General features: G+C 42.3%; 1 protein-coding gene across 3 annotated transcripts in view; it reads left to right on the top strand.

Moving 5' to 3' along the window:
* LGR5 (leucine rich repeat containing G protein-coupled receptor 5) overlaps positions 1-20309 on the top strand; it is a 172340-nt gene that overhangs the window by 75302 nt on the left and 76729 nt on the right. For all 3 annotated transcript variants that reach the window (XM_075552774.1, XM_075552773.1, XM_075552772.1), the window contains exon 2: positions 14478-14549. In XM_075552774.1, coding sequence (XP_075408889.1) covers positions 14478-14549 — 72 coding nt within the window. The remainder of the gene's footprint in view (positions 1-14477; positions 14550-20309) is intronic.

Genomic DNA, 20309 nt, shown 5'->3' with positions numbered 1-20309 from the left:
TCAAGTCCATGGGTCCAAGATGTCCAGGGCTGGGTCCTCTTCAGACTCACATAGCTACAGGTCGGTGGCGCAGAAGTGGAAAGCAGTAATCTGTGGATTGGCGGGTGCAGAGTCCTGTGGAACATGGCACGGTCATTGGGAACATGGTAGGCTGCCAACAGATCCCAGAATTGGTGGCCCCTGTGGGGCCATTCTTGAAGGCAGACATAGAATCCCAGCAGGCAGGGAGCGTGAACGGCAAGAAAGAGTGAGAGGTCCCCACGGTCTCTCATGTAAAAAGACCACACCCCCAAGGAGGCATCATGAGGCTGTGGCCTGATTGGACTCCACCCCTACACTTTCATCCTGGTCCAAGTTGACATAAAATCTAACCACCGCAGCTCCATTCCAACTCTATTAGCATGAGAAACTGCAAATTAAACACACAGCAAAATGCCATTTTACATCTACACAAAATGAAGATAACAAATGATATAATATCAACAGGAGTGAGAGAAGGAAATAACTAGAATTCACAGATATTATTGGTAAAAGCATGAACCAGCACAGGACTTTGGCAGTATCTATTAAAGCTAAACATATGCATATGTAAAGCCTAGCAAGTTCACTCCTAGCTATATGTACATAGTCCCATAGAAATGTGCATGTGGGAGGATCACGGAGAGGAGACGAGCCCGTCTTGGTGCAGTGTGGCAATGATGAAATTCTTTGTTGCTTCTTCCCCCCCCCCCCCACTATCATGATCCCAATTCTACCTTACAAATCTGGCTAGTCCAGAGGATGTACACTGATACAGATAGGAAGTGGAAACACAGGGAATCCAGGACAGATGACCCCTCAGGACCAGTGGTGAGAGGAGTGATACCGGGAGGGTGGAGGGAAGTTGGAGGGTAGAAAGGGGGAACCGATCACAAACACCTATATATAAGCCCCCTCCCTGGGGGGCAGACAACAGAAAAGTGGGTGAAGGGAGACATTAGACAGTGTTAGATATGACAAAATAATAAAAAATTGTAAATTATCAAGGGTTCATGAGGGAGATGGGGCAGGGAGGGAGATGTAAAAATGAGATTATACCAAGGGCTAAGGTAGAAAAAAATGTTTTGAGAATGATGGTGGCAACACATGACACCATGGATGGATGGATAGATTGTGATAAGAACTGTATAAGCCCCCAATAAAATGATTAAAACACACACACACACACATGAAATGAGCATGTATATATGCTCAACAAAATACATGTTTATGGAAACACTAATAATTATAGCCATACGCTGAAAACATCTCACACGTCTATCAACAATCAAATAGAGAAATAAAATGTGGTGTAGTCTCAAATTAAGTGCTATATGCTATGTGCAAGAGAGATAAATCCCATAAGCATAGTGAATGAAAGAAGCCAGATATACACATTAAAATTATCCACTGTATGACTCCACTTACATAAAAATCAAAAATCAGCCACGCTAATATACAATGTTAGCAGTCGGGAAGCTGCTTCAGGGAAGGAATGAAAGGGAACTTAAGCATAAGGAGGCTTCGGAGGTGATGGCGATGTTTCGTGCCCGCGCACGTGCATGGGCACACACCTGAGTTTGTTACAAGGGTGTGTTCACATTGTGAAAATCCATCAGACTGGAACTTGGGATTTATGCATTTTCCCTTATTTACTATACTTCTGTAACAAATATTTGACACACAAAAATTTACTCCGGAGTTAAAAACAATAACTTAAGAAAAGTCCCTGAAAATACCATCATTCATTCGATCACAAGAAGCTGCTCAGGCCTGCACCTTTCCCTTTGAAGCTCACAGGAGGGCTTATCGCTAGAAGCATATTTGAAAAGTGATCAATTAAACAATGCCAGAATGGTTTCGGCCTGGATCTCTTGTTAACCATGAGTATCTTGCAGGAAATTTCTCAGAGCTCTAAATGTGACTGAATCTCCCAAAACAAACGACAAGTAGTCCTACTCTGAAGAAACAGGACCGGTAAGATGCTGCGAAAGAAAGAAAATCTGCCTCAGAGTGAGCAGATAGTTGTGGCAACGATTAAAGAAAGAACTTTCAGTTATTTCTATAATAATATTTTAAAAAAATAATACACTGCCTCCTTGTTTTTAAGTTCTTAGTACCAAATCTCAAACAGGGAGAGCATAGCTGTGTTTTCAGGATGTGGAATACCTGTTAAGTAGTTCCTTTTGTTGTCCCTACCGCAATAAGTCCAAGAAATTATAGGAATGGTCTTTTAGAAGAAAGAAGAGGAGAAAATAAAGGAGGGGCAGGAGAAAGGGGAGGAAGCAGCAGTGTAGATCAAAGGGAAGTCCCTGTGGGCAAGAACCTTTGAGAGTCCCTAGGACAGAAAGCTAACAGGGAACCTAAAGAGAGACCTCAACTCGATGGAGCAAGGCGCCCAGGAGTGCGGTGGTGAAGCACAGCGCTGCTCACCAAAAGGCCAGTGTTTCACACCCACGCTGCTCCCAGGGAGCAAGGTGGGGGGGGGGGGGGGAGGGCTTCCAGAAAGGTCTGTGTATAGCCTTGGAAACCCAATGGAGTCCTTACACCCTGTCCTAGAAGGTCACCACCAGTGGGAATCGATTCAACTACAGCGGGTTTGGGTTTTTGTTGGTTTGTTTGGTAAACAAGGAAAGTACAACGTTCGTTTAAAGACTTGTGGAAAACGGGAACAACGAAAAAGTGCTTCTCTTCCCTAAGTACTTTCTTCCTGAAGAGTCATGCACCAAACAGTCTGAGGAACAGTGTGTCCATTTAATAGGAAACATGATTTTGTTAAATGAGTTGTGTAAAAATAGATGTTCAGTCATAAAAAGGCTACAGTAAAAACGGGGCTCAGGACAGCCGTCACTGAGCATCGCCTACATGTCAAGACCTACATAGGAAACAGAAATATTATCATGGGGACTAAATGACCTTTAACGAGGGAACTCTGTACATAAACATATCATTTTAAAATAATGTCATTCAATGTGTGAGGTGACCCAGGAGGACAGACAGTAAATGATGTTTACCGATCTGATGGTTTAGGGACTTCCCAGGGAGATGACGCCTGATCGGAATCTTCAAGGATGAATTGCAGTAAGCGTGCCAGGGTCATGACCACTTAGGAGACTGTGTGCAATGCTGAGAGACGTAGATTTCATTTGGAAGGTGATGGAGAGTCACTTAGTAATTTTATGCCAAGTGGTAGTTTGGCTAAGAAACCTTGGTGGTGCAGTGGTTAATCACTTAGATTAGGTTAATCACTTAGTGGTTCAAACTCAGCCCCTTCATGGGATATAGATGGGGCAATCTATTTCCATGAAGATTCCAACTCCGGGGACCCTATGGGGTCAGTTCCACCCCCTCATATGCAGTGAGTCAGAATGTGTTTATCTTGTCTTGTTTTTTAAGGTGGCCCTGAAAATTCCAGTTATTTTTATGAAATAAGAGAGATATCCTATGAGCACGAGAGGAGGGCCTGTTGATGGAGAGGGCTAAGGGGCCAAGTGGTAAAGGCTGGCAGCAGATCTGTGGGGAAGGGGGGGAAGCTGCGCATAAGCAATAAAAACAGCTCCGTAGCAGTGGCGGGAACCCACCAAGGTGAGGACATGATGGTCAGTAGCCTGCGAGTGATTCTTCTCTAATCATACCCACTGAAAAATAGAGAGTGCAAATGTACCGACTGCTCCTTTTTGAGCTAAGTTCTCTAGGTGGTATTTTGAGGGAAGCCCTATTGTGTTAGGACTGAAAGCAGGCACCCTAGAGTTAAGAGTGATTTTAGATGAGTGGGTGAGAGATAAAGAGGAAATATAGAAGGACGTAGTTGGGAAAGGGAGAGAAATGGGAATAGTAGGAAAACTGAAGGAAAGGGAAAAACCCTGAATGAGCTCCAAGCTTTCGGCTTTACTGACAGGAGAATGGTGGTGGCATTAACCAGCATGTGGGCATATCCAGCAGAAACCTAAATTATGATTCTAAAATTTAGGGGAAAGATTAAGACTGGGAATATAGATTTAGGGTGTTGTGAGCTCCTAAAATTCTAAAACTCACTGACATCAAGTCAATCCCAACTCATACCAACCCTACAGGGCAGGGTAAACCATCCCTGTGGGTTTCTGAGACTGTAACTCTTTATGGGAGCAGAAAGCCTCATTTTTCTCCCAAGGAGCAGCTGATGGTTTCAAACCACTGACCATCTGGTTGGCAGCTCAATTTGTGACCCATTGAGCCACCAGAGCTCTTATAGTACTTGAAACTATGAGACTAGATAATATCCTGAAAGAAAAAAGGGGTAGAGATCTAAAAGAACAAGATTCGACATGAACTCCAGAAAAAGACTAACATTAAAGGAATGGACCGAAGAAGAAAACTCAACAAAGGATTTATTATAAAGAATAATAAAATTTGGGAAAGCATGAAAGAATCCTGAGAGAATCGTGATTTGGAAGCCAGTACATGTAGCATTTCTAGAATGTAATGCAGCAGAGAGGTCCACTGAATCAAGTACTCATTTGATTTTACAAAGCCGAGGCCATTCCTTCTCTAGCGCGAGCAGAGCAGCTTCGTTAGACTGATAGGTGTGGATTCCTGTCGTGTGAACAACCACAGGGGGGATGGGAAGGGCTGAGTAGCAGCCAAAGGAGGCCACAAGATCAAAAGAGATTCCCTTTGGTTTTAATAGTAGAAAATATTTAAAGACAGGATCTTAAAATATTTTAGATGCTCATGACACTTAGATACTCATTTTGCCGTGTTTATACATTGAACGGAAAGAGGAAGAGACAAAAATGTGGGGAATAATTGTGGAGTTTACTATAGGATAAGGGAAAAGATGGGAATCTATGAACAAGTTGGATCAAGGAGAAATAGTCTAGAAAAAACAAAAGACAGAAAGGAGGGAAGGAGGGAAAAGGAAGGAGAAGAAAGAAGGAGGAAGAATACAAATTTGGCCTGTTCCACATTTGTTCCACACTAAGAATTCCAGTGATTTTCGTGAAGTAAAAGAGAAGGAACCCCATGATCATGATGGGAGGGGGAGTTGATGAAGTGGTTTGAGGCAAGTGGTAAAGAAGGTTGGCAACCATTATGTGGGAATGGGAGAGGAAGCTGAGCAATAACACATAAAAGGACTCTGCATTTGGAATTGAGAACCCACAAAGACCAGCAATTTATAGTCATGAGTCTGCACATTTGTGACTTTTTCTTTTCAAGTAGCACTCAGTAGGCTGGTGTAGTAACAAAGAACACAGATGGTGGTGTTTTCCAGAGCTGAATGTGAAACAAAAGTCAGCAGGCTACGGAGTTAAGAGTTTGGTGAAACCATGAAGCAAGTCTCTGGAGAAGTACAGCATGCTTGGTAAAGAAGTGGGGCTAAACTCCACCCCTCGCAAGTTGACAGATTACGTAACTGCCACATATCTCCTCTAAGAACCCAAAGAGTTTGGACATCATCTTCTCTAGTGTCCCGGAGCTACCAGAATTCCTCAGCCAGCCACGCCAGGGCTGCCCCACCTGGCTCTGGCTTATGCTTGTTGTGCCTTGCACAAAGGTGGCTCAGTGGGGACTCAACTCCCAGCCAAACACAGCCTGCCAAGTCATTCACACTGCTTTGGTGCTAGGAAAGGGAACCTCTCTGTGCATGAGTCCCCATTCCTGCGGAAGAGCCCTTCTCTAGTGTCTAATTGAGAAGGTGCCTTTCTTATTGCCTATCAGTGGCTCTGAGGGAAGTGAAGGATCGCATGGGCTTTCAGGGCCTCCTCTCTGGCTGTGATTTACGAGATGGCCAAGCAGGAGGGGTCCCAGTAAGTGCAAAGAGCAGAGCGGCTATCGCCAGGACAAGCACGTGTTCAAAGGTGGCCGTGGCAACAAGAAGAAGGAAAAGAGCCCGGGTCCAGAAACAAGTTTGGTAGAAGTAGCAGTGGGTGGCTTATGGCTACCTGGACTGCAGGAAGGAGAAAAACTGAGGCTGATTGAGCCTATCCACTACATTCCTAGAACAAGACCTTCAAAAAGTGAATGCTCAGTTGGTATCCATCAAGCGAAGGGGAAACAGAGCTTTGAACAACAAAAATGTTTTTAAGGGAAAGCTGTTTTCTAGCTAATCCTTTGCTCACGGGAAACAGTACTTTGAGCGATCGTGTAACTTCCAACACAGGATGAGCCATGCGTGTCAGAGTAGAGCCATGCTACCGGGTTGACAGTGGCTGACTTTCTGCCGGTGAGTTACTAGGCTTGTATTCGAGGCTTCCTCTGGCGAGCTCCAACCTCTGCAACCTTTCAATTAGCAGCTGAGCACGTTAATTTTTTGTAACACCCAGGATCTCTTTGAGTCTTAAGGCTTCTCAACTTTTAAGTCAATTATAGAGCCTGGAAAGCATTAGCCAAAAGCAAGGCTCCAGGAATTGATGGAATACCAGTTGAAATGCTTCAGCAAGCAGATGAAGCTCTGGAAGCACTCATTCATCTATGTCAGGATATTTGGAAGACGGCTACGTGTCCAACCCACTAGAGAAGATCCATATTTGTGGCCATTCCGAAGAAAGATGACCCAACCGGATGCTCAAATTATTGAACAATAACAATATCACCTGCCAGTAAAATTCTGCCTAAGATCATACAACAGTTGCAGCAATACATTAACTTGGAGCTTCCCGAGGTTCGGTTGGGATTCAGAAGAGGACACCAAACACTGCTGATGTCAGAGGGATCTTAGCTGAAGCAGAGAATAGCAGAAAGATGTTTACTCGTGTTTTATTGACGATGCAAAGATATTTGTGTGAATCACAACAAACTATGGATAACCTTGAGAAGAAGGGGAATTCCAGAAACTTCATTTTCATTGGGCTTATTCAGAATTTGTTCATGAATCAAGAGGCAGTTGTGTGGATGGAACAATGGAATACTGCGGGCTTAAAATCAGAAAACGTGTGGGACAGGCCTGTACACTGTCATCATGCTGATTCAATCTGAATGCTGTAAAATACTCAGAGAAGCTGGCTTACGTGAAGAAGAATGTGGCCTCACGATTGGAGGAAGGCTGATGAACAACCTGTGATATGCAGAAGGCACACTCTTGCTTGCTGAAAGTGAGGAGGACTTGAACACTTGCTGATGAGTACCAGGGACTGCAGCCTTCAGTATGAAGTACAGTGCGATGTAAAAAAGACCAAAATCCTCCCCACATGACTAACAGGTAACATCATGATAAACGGAAAAAAGGCTGAAGTTGTCAAGGAGTTTGTCTTGCTTGGCGCCATAATCAATGCTCATGGAAGCAGCAGTCAACAAAATAAAATAAGAGCTGCATTTGGTAAATCTGCTGCACAAAACCTCTTTTGAGTATTTAAAAGCAAGGATGTTACTATGACGACTAAGGTGTGCCTGACCCAAGCCATGGTATTCTCCATTGCCTCGTGTCCGTGTGAAAGTTGTCCATCGAGTAAAGCAGACCAAAGAAGAATGGGTACATTGGAACTGTGGGACCAAATAAGAACATTGAAAGTCCCTTGGACCGCTGAAAGGACGGACGGATCTGTCCTGGAAGAACTATGGCGCACAGTGCTCCACAGAGCCCAGGATGGGAAGACTTCATTTGACACGCCGGAGGCAGGCGGTCAGGAGAAGGACAGCATGGCTGGGAAAGTAGAGGGAGAGAGGAGAGGAAGGCTCTCCAGCAGATGGATTGACACTCTGGCTGCAAACGTGCGCTTGGGAACAGGAACAATTGTGAGGATGGCCCGAGGCTTGGCAGCACTTTGTTCCATTGTACACAGGGTTGCTATGGGTCTGAATCAGCTGGATGGCACCTCAGAAAACAACAGAGCCCAGAGCACTGCTTAGTGATTTAGAAAGAGTTATTCCCATGCAGTGATTCTCAGCTGTGCCTGAACGTGATCAAAGAGGGTCTTAAAAAGCCCAATGCTTAAACTGCATCGATTCGTTCAGACATGCTTGGTGTGGGATGCATGCAGCTTATTTTCTTAAACCTCCTCAGGTGGCTCCCAGGTGTAGCTAACAGCTCCCGGGGTGATTTGCAATTCGTGTTCTGTGCTTCTAGATGCGGTCATTAGCACAGCAGAGCCCGGAACTGGGTCAAAAGACAACATGATATAACTCATGTGGTTGTTTTATCTGAAATCTCCATCTCTTATTCATTTTTTAACATAGAGATCAGTCTTCCAAAGTAATTCGCACATCTTGGCGGAATTCGAATTTTTTAAAAATTCACTATGTGGTTTCACTGGGTTTAGGGAACAGAATTATGAGTAAAATGTGTGCATGAGAAATTTTTTAAAATAATTGTTTAAAAAGTAAATCATGCCCCGGCTTGAAATTATGTTAAGACCTCTCATTTGCTGTATAGAGACATAGTATATGTGTTCCAATGGTCAGAAAGAGCAAATGCTTAGTAGAAAATTCAAAGGGAAATTTGGAAAAATTTATTAATCAGAATATGGGTAGTTTGAAAACAGTATTAAGATTAAAAAGAAAAAATACAAGAAAAACAGCTAGAGCAAGGAGAGACCTCAGTTCCAGCCTTTGGGATTTCCCAGGAATTACTTGGCTGTAACTTGGAAGCCAACCCTCCTCTCTGAGCCGCTCTGGCTGTCAGGGGGGTTGACAGGTTTTGTCTCGGCCAACCCAGCAAAACTGGAACCATCCCAACTGTTTTTAAAATTCGAGTGAAATGGAACGATAACCGTAATGGTCTCGCACACAAGACACTGAAGAGGCAGAGTAGGCCAATTGGGGGATGTGATGCAGGAGGTTGGATTCTGTCAAGACTGTGGAGAATAACACCAATTCAAAGACGCTTATTGGCTACCATCTCTGAGTGGGCGCCGTCGCTTCTGACTCTGCCAGCGAAGAGGTGTGCTTCCGATGCAACACGAACACTGTCCGAGTTTTCTAAGAGGGAGGAGATTAACTTTCTAGCAGAGCTCAGGCCTAAAATTTTTCTCATTCTGGTTAGCATTCCTGTACATCTACATTTTGCAAATTCAGGTCTGATCTTGTTTTGCTTTGTCAACCGTGACTGAACTGAGAAGAATCAGGTTGAAGCCCTGCCTTCCTCATCTATAAATGAGTGCTCTTACCCTGTCAATGTCAGGACAAGAGCTATATATTTTCCAAGTCTAGATTAGAAGCTTTCAGAGTAATTTGACAAGTTGGTGTTGAATAGAAAAATAAAATGTTGACGCTTATAATTTTGAAGCTCTGTAATGTCACTTCATTTTTCGAATCATTTCTCTTCAGCCTGTTGTATAAAAGTCTAGCTCCATGGAAAATTAGAAATTTTAAAATGATTTGTCTTCCACCCCATATCATTTGGGAAGGATGGCTGCATCTGAGAATCAATGCTCATGTTGAACACAGAAAAGAAATGGAGTCAACAGACAAGGTCATCGTGTCCTTGTCCTCAGACGACATTCTCACGCACTTCAATCGAGTCAATTCTGATTGGTGGCGAAACATTACAAAGTGTTAAAACCCACTTTGAATTTAAATTTTAAAATTCAATTTCACTTTACCTTCGACTCTTTTTAATTTCAGATATAGGTACAGATATACAGCTAGAAACTCTTTTTTAAAATTGCCCATATTCATAAACACTTTATAAAAGTTATAAAAAGAAGTCCATCTTCTAAGAGAAATCACAGTATAAAATGTCAAATAGCACTGTGATTGGAAACAATCAACCATACATAGTATTTCAAACTATTAACATAAAGACACCCTTGTTTAAAACTGAGGAGTCAAAAAAAAAAAAAAACTGAGGAGTCCAGCACAAGAGAGTTAATTGGTTAATTCCTCCAAGATCCAGCAGCTAGTGAGTGGAAAAAACAGGATTCAAACCTGAGACCCTAGCGTCTAGCAATGCTGGAATTATTTCTGCTACTCTAAGCAACCACACACACACACACACACACACACACACACACACACACACTCCAGTAGGAACCTTGAGAATGACAGTTTATATATGCTTCACTTCCAGTTGCCTGGAGTTTCACCTGTCACCGAGTTAATTCCAACTTCATAATGAGCCTTTCGCACAGGGTAGAACCGTCCCTAGGTTCTAGGTTTCCGAGATGTTTATAGAAGGAGAAAGGTTTGTTTTTCCCCTGTGGAGTGGCTGGTGGTTTCAAAGTGCTGACCTTGTGGTTAGCAGCCCAACAAGCAATCGCGACACCACCAGAGCTTCTCTATGGCACCCGGAGTACGATAAAGAATATGAACATAATGCGGCGTGCCCCTGAATCTTAATATGTAAATGCCCCTGTTCTGCACATAAAAATCAAGGCTTGTCCCCAAACTGATTTCCATCTCACACAGAAAAATCTAAGACGAGAAAGTGATGTCTTGATGTCTAAGCTAGTTTGCCCTAGCAAATGTGCCCCAAAAGAATTCCCTCAGCCCTTGTACCAATAAGTCGGGCTGGCAGCCATTAGAAGTAGGTGAGAATCCCTGAGAAGCGGCAAGTCTGCAGAGACTATGTAGTCACTATGAGAAGTCCTCGGGAATGCTAGCAGTTAAGTACTTCGTGACTGGCTGGAAGGTGGCCATTCAGATTCACCCAGAGGCACCTTGTAAGAAAGAGCTGGCAATCTGCCTCCACAAGGTCACAGCTGCTAAAACCCTAGGAGGCCCAGTTCCTGGGCTCCCCATGAATGCACTTGATGGCAACGGGTTTTATTGTACTTTTCTAGATAATGCCAGAAATTTCACATTTTAAAAAATAGAAATAAATACAGATATGTTCCTTTTATAGATGACCTTATTTAGTTTTAGCTTAATACAGCATTTAAGTCAACTTCATTGTTACTCACTAGTCAACCCATGGCCCTCAAGCTGATTTCTACTCGTACATACCCTATGATTCACCAACTCATGTTCAAATTCACTGCCATCAAGCTGATTCTGACTGATGGAACCCGATAGGCCAGGGTAGAACTGCCCCTGAGGGTTTCTGACACGATGACTCCTTACAGGAGTAGAAAGCTTCATCTTTCTCCCACGTAGCAGCTGATAGTTTTGAATTACTGAACTTGGGGTAACAGCCCAACATGTAACCACTACCCCACCAGGGCTCCCTAGTATATTTTACAATTAACATTAAATCTGATTTTTTTACCATACCCAAATTATGTAACAAAACCATGTGGCAATATTATATCTTCCTTGCATATGCCTGCATCTTTTCAAAGGCTGGGAGCAAACCCCTCAGATAAAGAATCCAAACTACCAGAGTGAAACCAGCCAGGGTATGCCCATCGTAACGACGAGAAGAGTGCAGATTTCAAAGAATCGCAGTATCTACCTGAAGATCCATTTTACGTCTCTAGACCTCACCCATAGGAGAACAAGGAGGAAAACGCTTCCCTCTGGTAACGATGGATAGTCTAGGAAGCCCGCAGAGCTGCTGTGACCTGTCGGACAGGGCCACTGGGAGGTGGGAAGGACCAGATGACAGTGAGGGAGACCTGGGTTTACATTACGTTTGACTTCTAACCTAGACCACAAACCCACAGCCATGGGCCAATCCCAGCCCATGGGAGCCGGAGAACAGAGGACAACTGTACCATGGGGTTTCTGACAGTGGGAGCCTTGTTTTTTAATAATTTTACTGGGGGCTCATACAGCTCTGATAACAATCCATACACAAATTGTAACAATCACATTTGTGCATGTGTTATCATCATCATTTTGAAATCATTTTCTTTCTCCTTGAGCATGTGGTATCAGCTCCCTACCTTTCCCACCTTCCCATCCTTGTGAACTCCTGATAAATTATAAATGATTGTTATTTTCATATCTTGCACGTTCTTTTTTTAAAATCATTTTATTAGGTCTCCTACAACTCTTATCACCATCCATACATACATCAATTGTGTAAAGCACATTTGGACATTCATTGCCCTCATCATTCTAAAACATTTGCTCTCCACTTAAGCCCCTGGCATCAGCTCCTCATTTTTCCCCTCCCTCCCCACTCCCCACACCCTCATGAACCCTTGATAATTTATAAATTATTATTTTGTCATATCTTACACTGTCCAACGTCTCCCTTCACCCACTTTTCTGTTGTCTGTCCCCCAGAGAGGAGGTCACATGTAGATCCTTGTAATTGGTTCCCCGTTTCCATCCCACCCTCCCTCTACAATCCCAGTATCGCCACCCTCATCACTGGTCCTGAAGGGATCCCCTGGATTCCCTGTGTTACCAGTTCCTATCTGTATCTGTGTACTATCTGTACCATCCTCTGGTCTAGCCAGATTTGTATGGTAGAATTGGGATCAGGATAGTGGGGGAGGAGGCAGTATTTTGGAACTAGAGGAAAGTTATATGTTTCATCATTGCTACACTGCACCCTGACTGGCTCGTCTCCTCCCTGTGACCCTTCTGTAAAGGGATGTCCAGTTGCCATAGATGTTTCTTGGGTCCCCACTCTGCACTCCCCCGTCATTCACAATGATACGGTTTTTTGTTCTGATTATGCCTGATACCTGATCCCTTCAATACCTTGATCACACAGGCTGGTGTGCTTCTTCCGTGTGGGCTTTGTTGTTTCTGAGCTTGTTTACCTTCAATCCTTTAAGACCCCAGATGCTATATCTTTTGATAGCCGGGCACCATTAGCTTTCTTCACCACATTTGCTTATGCACCCGCTTTGTCTTCAGCAATGGCTCATCTCTTTCTTGTCACCCTTCTGTAAGGAGATGTCTATTTTTCTACAGATGGGTTTGGGTCTCCACTCCACACTCCCCCTAATTCACAGGGACAAGGAAACAACAAATGATCCAAAATCAATGTCGAGGAGTGTATAGGATGCTTCATGGGGCTTGCTTGATCAAGAGCAATGTAGCCAAGAGGAATTACCAAAACCCAAATGAAGTCCAAGCATTCTAGTGGGACAAGAGGAGAGTAAAAGGAAATAGAGGAAAGAACTAGGAGGCCAAGGACTTATATAGAAGTCTAAATAGAGGCATGTAAATATGTAAATGTATTTATATATAAGGATAGGGAAATAGATCTATGTGCATATATTTATATGTTAAGTATTAAGGTAGCAGATGGACACTGGGCCTCTACTCAAGTACTCTCTCAATGCAAGAACACATTGTTCTAATAACCTGGTATTCCGTGATGCTTAGCTTCCTGCTATGATCACTGAGACAAAATGGGTGCATAAACAAATATGGTGAAGAAAGCTGATGGTGCCTAACTGTCAAAAGATATAACATGGGGAGTGTAAAAGGCTTGAAGATACACAAGTGGCCATCTAGCTGAGAAGCAGCAAAGTTCCCATGGAAGAAGGACACTGTGTGTCTTTATGAGAGCAGATAAGCTCCTCCTCCTCAGGAGGGGCTGGTTGAGATTTATACCTCAGACCGAGTGGTTAGCAGCCCAATGCTTAACCCACGGGATAGTTTGAACCCACTCAGCACCCCCAAAGATAAAAGGCCCAACTGTTTTCACAGAGATCATAGCTGAGAAATTCCTGTAGAGCTCTTCTATCCCATGACACGTGGGCTCGCCAGGGATCAGAATCCAGCGACAGTATGGAGTTTGGTTTGATTTTAACCCAGGTCTAGAATGACAGTGGCCTGAATCCTGAATCTTTGGGTTTCAGGAACCACTCACTCTGTAAGTTAGCCTACAGGTGACCATGTAGTTGGTCTGAGTTGGTCTCAATTAGAATCTGCCAGTCTTGGGGTGTGTGAGATACCATGGCCTGTCCTAATGATACAGAAAAGTAAAAACAGAATAAAAATCTAATTCCACAAAGCCTCGCTTAAAACAAAAATTGATTGAGTTCTGCCCAAAGTGGCTTGTTGTTTCCTGTGCCAGGAACTAGTGTGCCGGCGCAGCCGGAAGTGTGCCTCAGAGCAGGGTCACGTTACAGTCCTGTTTTATGGTTCATTTCACGTCTTTACTGCAATCCGAGAACCTGCAAAAGGAACATGTTAGAAGGAGGGAGTAGAGGTTTTGTTTTGTTTTTTTAAGTTTTGTTGAATCAAAACATTTGTTTTTACAAGGTGCTTAACGTCCCAGGAAAGGAAGACTTCCAGAGCTCGATGAAGACATTTCTTTTTGTCACAAAATTTAATGCAAGACACAGAGCTGAGTGATGGCTACAATTGAGTTATGCCTGTTTCCCTTGCAGACCTGCTCACATAACTTTAAACATGAAGAATTACAACTGTGTGTATGAATAGTTCTAAGTCCTTTGGAATTCTATGTAAGCTTCCCGGAGCGTCTCTAATTTGGGAGAGAGCCATGATATTGGGGCAGGGGGCAGGAATGGAGAAGGAGGAACGGAATAGATTTAAGATGCAAACTAGCAATTCATTTGTCGAACGAAGGAATGAGTCCTTTCAACGATACTGCTCGGAAATGTGTGAACTGAACAGCTGGATTTCCTTGTGGTGGCATCTGCCGCTCCTCACACACTCTCTGTTTTCCCCTCCAGAGACCTCAGTATGAACAACATCAGTCAGCTGCCCCCGAGTCCCCTGCACAACCTCCGCTTCCTAGAGGAGCTGTAAGTATCGCTGCAGGCTGATGTGTCTAGTCAACACTGGACACATTCCTGTGCTTGTCTCTCATGCTTACTGTGGGAACCAGATAAACCAAGACAGGAGAGCTGTCGGCACCGACAATATTGGCACATGAGGAAACACTTAGAGGGGAGTGGGGAGAAAAATTACTTGTGATTCTGGAAATCAACTTATAAAAGAGTTTACCATGAGCCTACAACTTTCTAAGGTGAGACTGAGCCAAACAAATTAAAATTTTAAAACAAAGCCTGTTTTTAAAAGCTGGATAGCTCTTTGGAAATAGTTAAAGCAGCAGGATATTAAAAGTTTGAATACTGGTTCATGTTTATTAAAATAGCAAGTAATGCCATAATCAAAACCAAAAAGTACCGCTTGGTACAGTTTGTGACGAGGAAAATTGGGCCCACATTTCCTAGCACCAAAACTTCTTGTCCTAATCACTCTTAATTACTATTTTCGTACTTTTAAATTTAGCCTCCCTTCAGGCTTTAACAACAACAACAACCAGCAAAGAAATGAAACCCACAGGGAACTTCCAACTGGACTCTCTCCCAGACTCACTGTGAAAAATTAAAAAATTAGAAAGGAGGAAGCTAAAATTAGTTCATGATAGGGAGGAAACTTGATTAGGTCTAGGAATCACTTTCCAGAAGATGAAAAGGAACTGCCTAAACCAAAAGTCTGCATTTGAAAAACTGCATGGGACCCTCGTGCCCTCTTGAGTGACCGTGAGGAAGGCAGAGAGGCACTGTCATGACACCTGTGAGCCAAGTTGGCTCCGTCAGCTGTGTGAGTCCTCTGTTAACTAAAGGAATTGTTCAGGCAATGACCTCTTTTCGAAAGTTTGGCTTTCTAAATCCTAAGGTCAGGGTCCAATTCGGGGAGTCATTTACATTGTTGATGCGCTACACCATCCTCCATGGCTGATGCACAGAATGGCCCATCGTGACCAAATTGCTTTACACTGATTTCTGGTTGTTGTGTTGTTTTTTTTCTTCAAGAAGATAATATTCTCAAACTTCTAGTGACTATTAGAGTTTGAAACTCGAGAATTCTATGTGGCTTCCCTCAGTGGCGTCAACTACTCTCTGATCGTAGAAAGACTGGCAGTTCTGAGCATCCCAGAGACAGCTCAAGGGCGGCCTGATGATGGGCTTCAGAGAGATCGTGCAGCCATGAACCTGTGTGGCAGCTCTCGCTGCCTACGTACATGGAGTCCCCTTGAGTCAGAAGCAACTCAATGACAACTAACCCTGGGTATTGATATTTGTTCGTGGTACTATTTTAAGACATTGCTACTATTCTCTTACTGGAATCACTTGAATATGCCCAAATTGTTATCTAAGAGGGTGGTAGGGCATCTTAAGCTACCACGACTATGGGTAAGTGCTTATCAGTCAATGAGGGTGTTTCCTCTCTGGAGTCTCTAAGTTCCTCTTTTCTCTCAGGCCCTCTCCATTGCCAGAATTTAACCTTTGTAAGATGTTGCGACCATATCTGTCTTACTCACACCGTCACAACTCACTCACTCTCATGGAGATGATTCTAACTCAGAGTGACTCAGAACTGCCCCTTTGAGTTTCCTGGGGAAGAAGAGGAGGTTGTGAAGATTTATAGTCTCCTAAACTCAAGGGGGCAGTTCTGCTCTGTCCACCGTCTTTCTCCCAAGGAACAGCTGTGGCCTCAACCACTGACCTTTTGGTTAGAAGCTCAATTTGTAACCCACTACACCAACTGGTAGATAATAAATAGTAATCTGTGAATTGATGAGTGGAACAGAAGAACATCAGAGGCACTTCTTCTACATGTTAACTGCCTTCGGAAAAGACTAATGGATTTGACATTATCGAATAATTTTAAAGATTTTGGGGGGGTGAATGTTAAACATTAAGGGGTTGGTTGGATTTTTTATTTTTGTTTTTCCTTCTTTACATTTTTTCATCTGCTTTTTACCACCATGATGAATTACAATAATGAGTCCTGTTTACCACTATATTTCTAAGGTATACATTTCTTACCATTGTCTCTTTAATTTCTTTATAATATCCTGTGATGAAAACCTTCACCTCACCTCAACACACACTTCAAGTTTAGACCACAAATGGAATCCATAAATAATTTACTTCCCAAAGACTCTGTTTTATAGAGTTCCTCCCTTGGTGACCCAATTTATTCAAAATAGCTCCTCTTTCTTCATGAGGTGGACCCCTAATTCTGTCCTACAGCCAGTTTTTTAAATGAAAATTAAGAAAAACCTGGAGGGGGCAGGGTAGGTGGTGCCAAGGAAAGGAGACTGTTGCTTTTTTTTAAGGCTAACTTTCTGAAACCTCTTGTTTTTATATCACTAGGTGTCCTATTAATGTAGTTTGACAGTGGAATTACAAAGTTTCAGAAACAGAGGTGCCTTTGAAGGCTATTGGTTACGTTTTCTCATCTATTCTGGAATCCCTTTCACTGAGCTGACTGACTTGCTGAATTTAAAAGCAAGACCTCTTCCCCATATATAATTCTGTGTGGCGTTTAACTTGTGTTTTGAACATCTCGTTATTCATTTAGTGACAAAAATGGACAATATTTATAGTCTGGAAAAATGGTCAACTCTGGTCTGTTCCTTTGTTCCCAAGGTTAAATTTAGGGTTTTGTTTTGTTTTGTTTTTTAAATACACTTTACCAGAGCATTGTGATTGTATCCTTATTTTCTTTTTTTTTTTTAAACAATTTATTAGGGGCTCATACAACTCTTATCACAGTCCATACATATACATACATCAGTTGTATAAAGCACATCTGTACATTCTTTGCCCTAATCATTTTCTTTTTTTTTCTCCTCTTTTCTTTTTTTACATTTTATTAGGGACTCATACAACTCTTATCACAATCCATACATATACATACATCAATTGTATAAAGCACATCCATACATTCCCTGCCCCAATCATTCTCAAAGCATTTGCTCTCCACTTAAGCTATCCTTATTTTCTTGCTGATGGCTTTTGATTAACTTTCCAGTGCTTATCTATATTTTCTCTTTGGATCTTCAGGATATTAATATGACTATAGTAACAGAACTAGTAATAATTTATTTAGTGTCAGGTACCCTTCAAAATGCCTTCCATACCTGAGTTCACTGAATTCTCTTCTTGGCTCGTTGAAAGTTGGTATTATAATTATTATTACATCTAGCTCACAGAAAAAGAAAACCGATGTAGAGAAAATAAAGAACTAAATCAGGATAATAGAATGGGTAAGTGCCAGAGCTGATTTAAATGCAGGTCAAAACTAAGAGTCAAAGCCATTCTCTAAAAGTGGAGAGAATGCTAGTAATTGTGTTTGGCTCATCTTTGCTTTTTCCCTGGGACAGTACTCCTTCTGTGACTTGCACACACTGGACACTTTTAAAATGTGTGTGCGTGTGTGTGTCACTGCATTATAAGCTACCGTCAATTTCAACTCCAAGTGAGCCCTTCCGACAAGGTAGAACTTCCATACAGGTGTGATCTTTTAGGAGCAGACAGCTTCCTCTCTCTCCCTTGGAGCTACTAGTGGGTTTGAACAGCTGACCTCTCAATCTAATGCTTGTATTATTAGAACTTTCGGGGGTAGAATATCAGCAATCTAGCATTGCTCAATAGGCCTGAAACTCAAATTAACATTTTTATATACAAATCCATATAGTTAAGCATCATGTTTCATATAGTATTTTACTTGAACTAAAAAATGACCATCCTCACAATAAAATATAGATGTTGAGATACATGTCATTGTGTATGTATGATTTTTGTTACTATTCTGAGAGCTTCAAATATTTCATTCAGTTTATTCCACTCTTCTTTATGTTTTATTTCTCTATGTATTAAAAAAGAAGATACTCCTAATACTATCATTAATCAATAATATCATTAATGACACCAATAAAATTCATAACAAAACTCCAGTTTTAAAAATCACTATTCATAAAGCCAAGTAGCCAGTCTCCCCCTTAGAATTAATTACCCATTTCCCCCTACTTTAATCCATTGAGCCAGGTTACAAACAGTGGACCTTCGTGACACATCCCCCATTTAGCCTTGGGACTCAATAAAGGCCACATAGTCAAAATGATGCAAAAATCAGCCCTAGGGGATGTTCACTGTTTTGTTTTTTAACTCATTCCTACCACAGGGAACAGACTTTGGAGGTTACGGGGGGGGGGGGGGGGGGGCAGAGTGGTGGATGGGAAGGGAGGGAATATAAATCAATAGCTGGAGGGTTGGCAGGTGTTCACTGTTAACTTGGGTGAAGGGGAAGGTAGTACGGTAATTCAAAAGAGGGAGAGGGTAATCCAAAGAGGAGTAGGGTAGGCTATTGGGGATTTGGTAAGTGGCTTAAACTATGTATCACAAAATCATTATGTGCAATTTCAAACCTCTACCTAATTCACAATGCTCAAAAAGTTGTTTAAAACAACAGCAAAACATATCATTATCCTGATGGAGTACCTGGAACAAAGATTAAGGAGAAATGCCATCCTAGCCAAGGCCTCTTTTCTCCCTGCTAGCAGTTTGAAACACTACCTGGGCCACGTTTTTTGGCACATGCATGGCTTCTTCTTTAGTTATTGTTTGCTGTTTCTTTTATGAACCCCACAAATTCACCTGTCATGTGTAGACCAGACATCCTACTGGTGGCAATGTGAGCAGAGAGAAGACAGCCCTTCTTTTTTGAAAAGAAAGAAAGAACTAGATGTCTGGTTTAAGTGCAGTGGGACTGGGCTGGAGAGAGAAGAGCCCAGTACCTGGAACCCAAAGCCCAAGACTCCCCACGTGGCTCCGCCACCTATTAGCAGATATTTCATTTAACTTCCCTGGAACTCAGGGATAAATGATGTAAAATGCCCTACCACTCTTTGGAGGTGTGTCTGAAGATCCGATTAAGTTATTATGACCAATATTGTATCATGATAGTTCACATAGATGGTTAGTAAAAAAGGTATTAAAGATATATTCTTAAAATGAAACACTCTGCAGAAGACACTTCTTTGCTAGTTCATCAGCTAGATTGCAGGAACCATAGAGATACAAGACTTATGAAGGTCAAGCTATTTCCAAATCTGGGCTTCAACACAAGTAGGCAACCATCACAAATCATTCTTTACCAAGTTTTAGCACCCTGAGAAATCATCACACCTCTTTTCCAAAGTATCTGCTGTCCTCTAGGTTCTATTTTCTCAGTTCTATCGTGTGGACAAATAACAGATCCTACATTTGATCAATGTAGTTCCGATGCTAAGAACTGATGTCAGATGGGGCCTGCTGCTGACATCTACAAGGTATATTGGAACCTACCTGGGTAACTTGATGAAACCAGGAGCAAGGGGGAGAGAGGAATGAATCATTATTGTTCTGAACAGTCTAAGTTAAAGTCCTTTCCTTCCGAGTAGCATTCTGAGATCTTCTCAGATTCTAGCACTATTGGAACCAAATACTCACCGTTGGAAAGAAACACGAGAAACTCTGAGGAGGTCTGGTTTTAAGTTTCTATTGTTCCCTGGAACTGTTTGCTCATATTATGGTTGGCCTTGAAGAATGTCTATATAAATAGTAGATACCTATTATTGCAGATGAAATTTATCACGAGAGCTACCACCAAACTTCCTGAAAGCACAATGTGCACTTGTAACTTCTCCTTTCTCTCCCTGTTGCTAAAATTGGTGCGGGCTATTCTGCCTGTCTTTGGAGATTTCTCTGAGGATCAAATGGAATGAT

The sequence above is a fragment of the Tenrec ecaudatus genome, chromosome 6 (genome assembly GCF_050624435.1).
Source record: "Tenrec ecaudatus isolate mTenEca1 chromosome 6, mTenEca1.hap1, whole genome shotgun sequence".
Lineage (NCBI taxonomy): Eukaryota > Metazoa > Chordata > Mammalia > Afrosoricida > Tenrecidae > Tenrec > Tenrec ecaudatus.
This window is presented reverse-complemented; position numbering and strand designations above follow the sequence as displayed.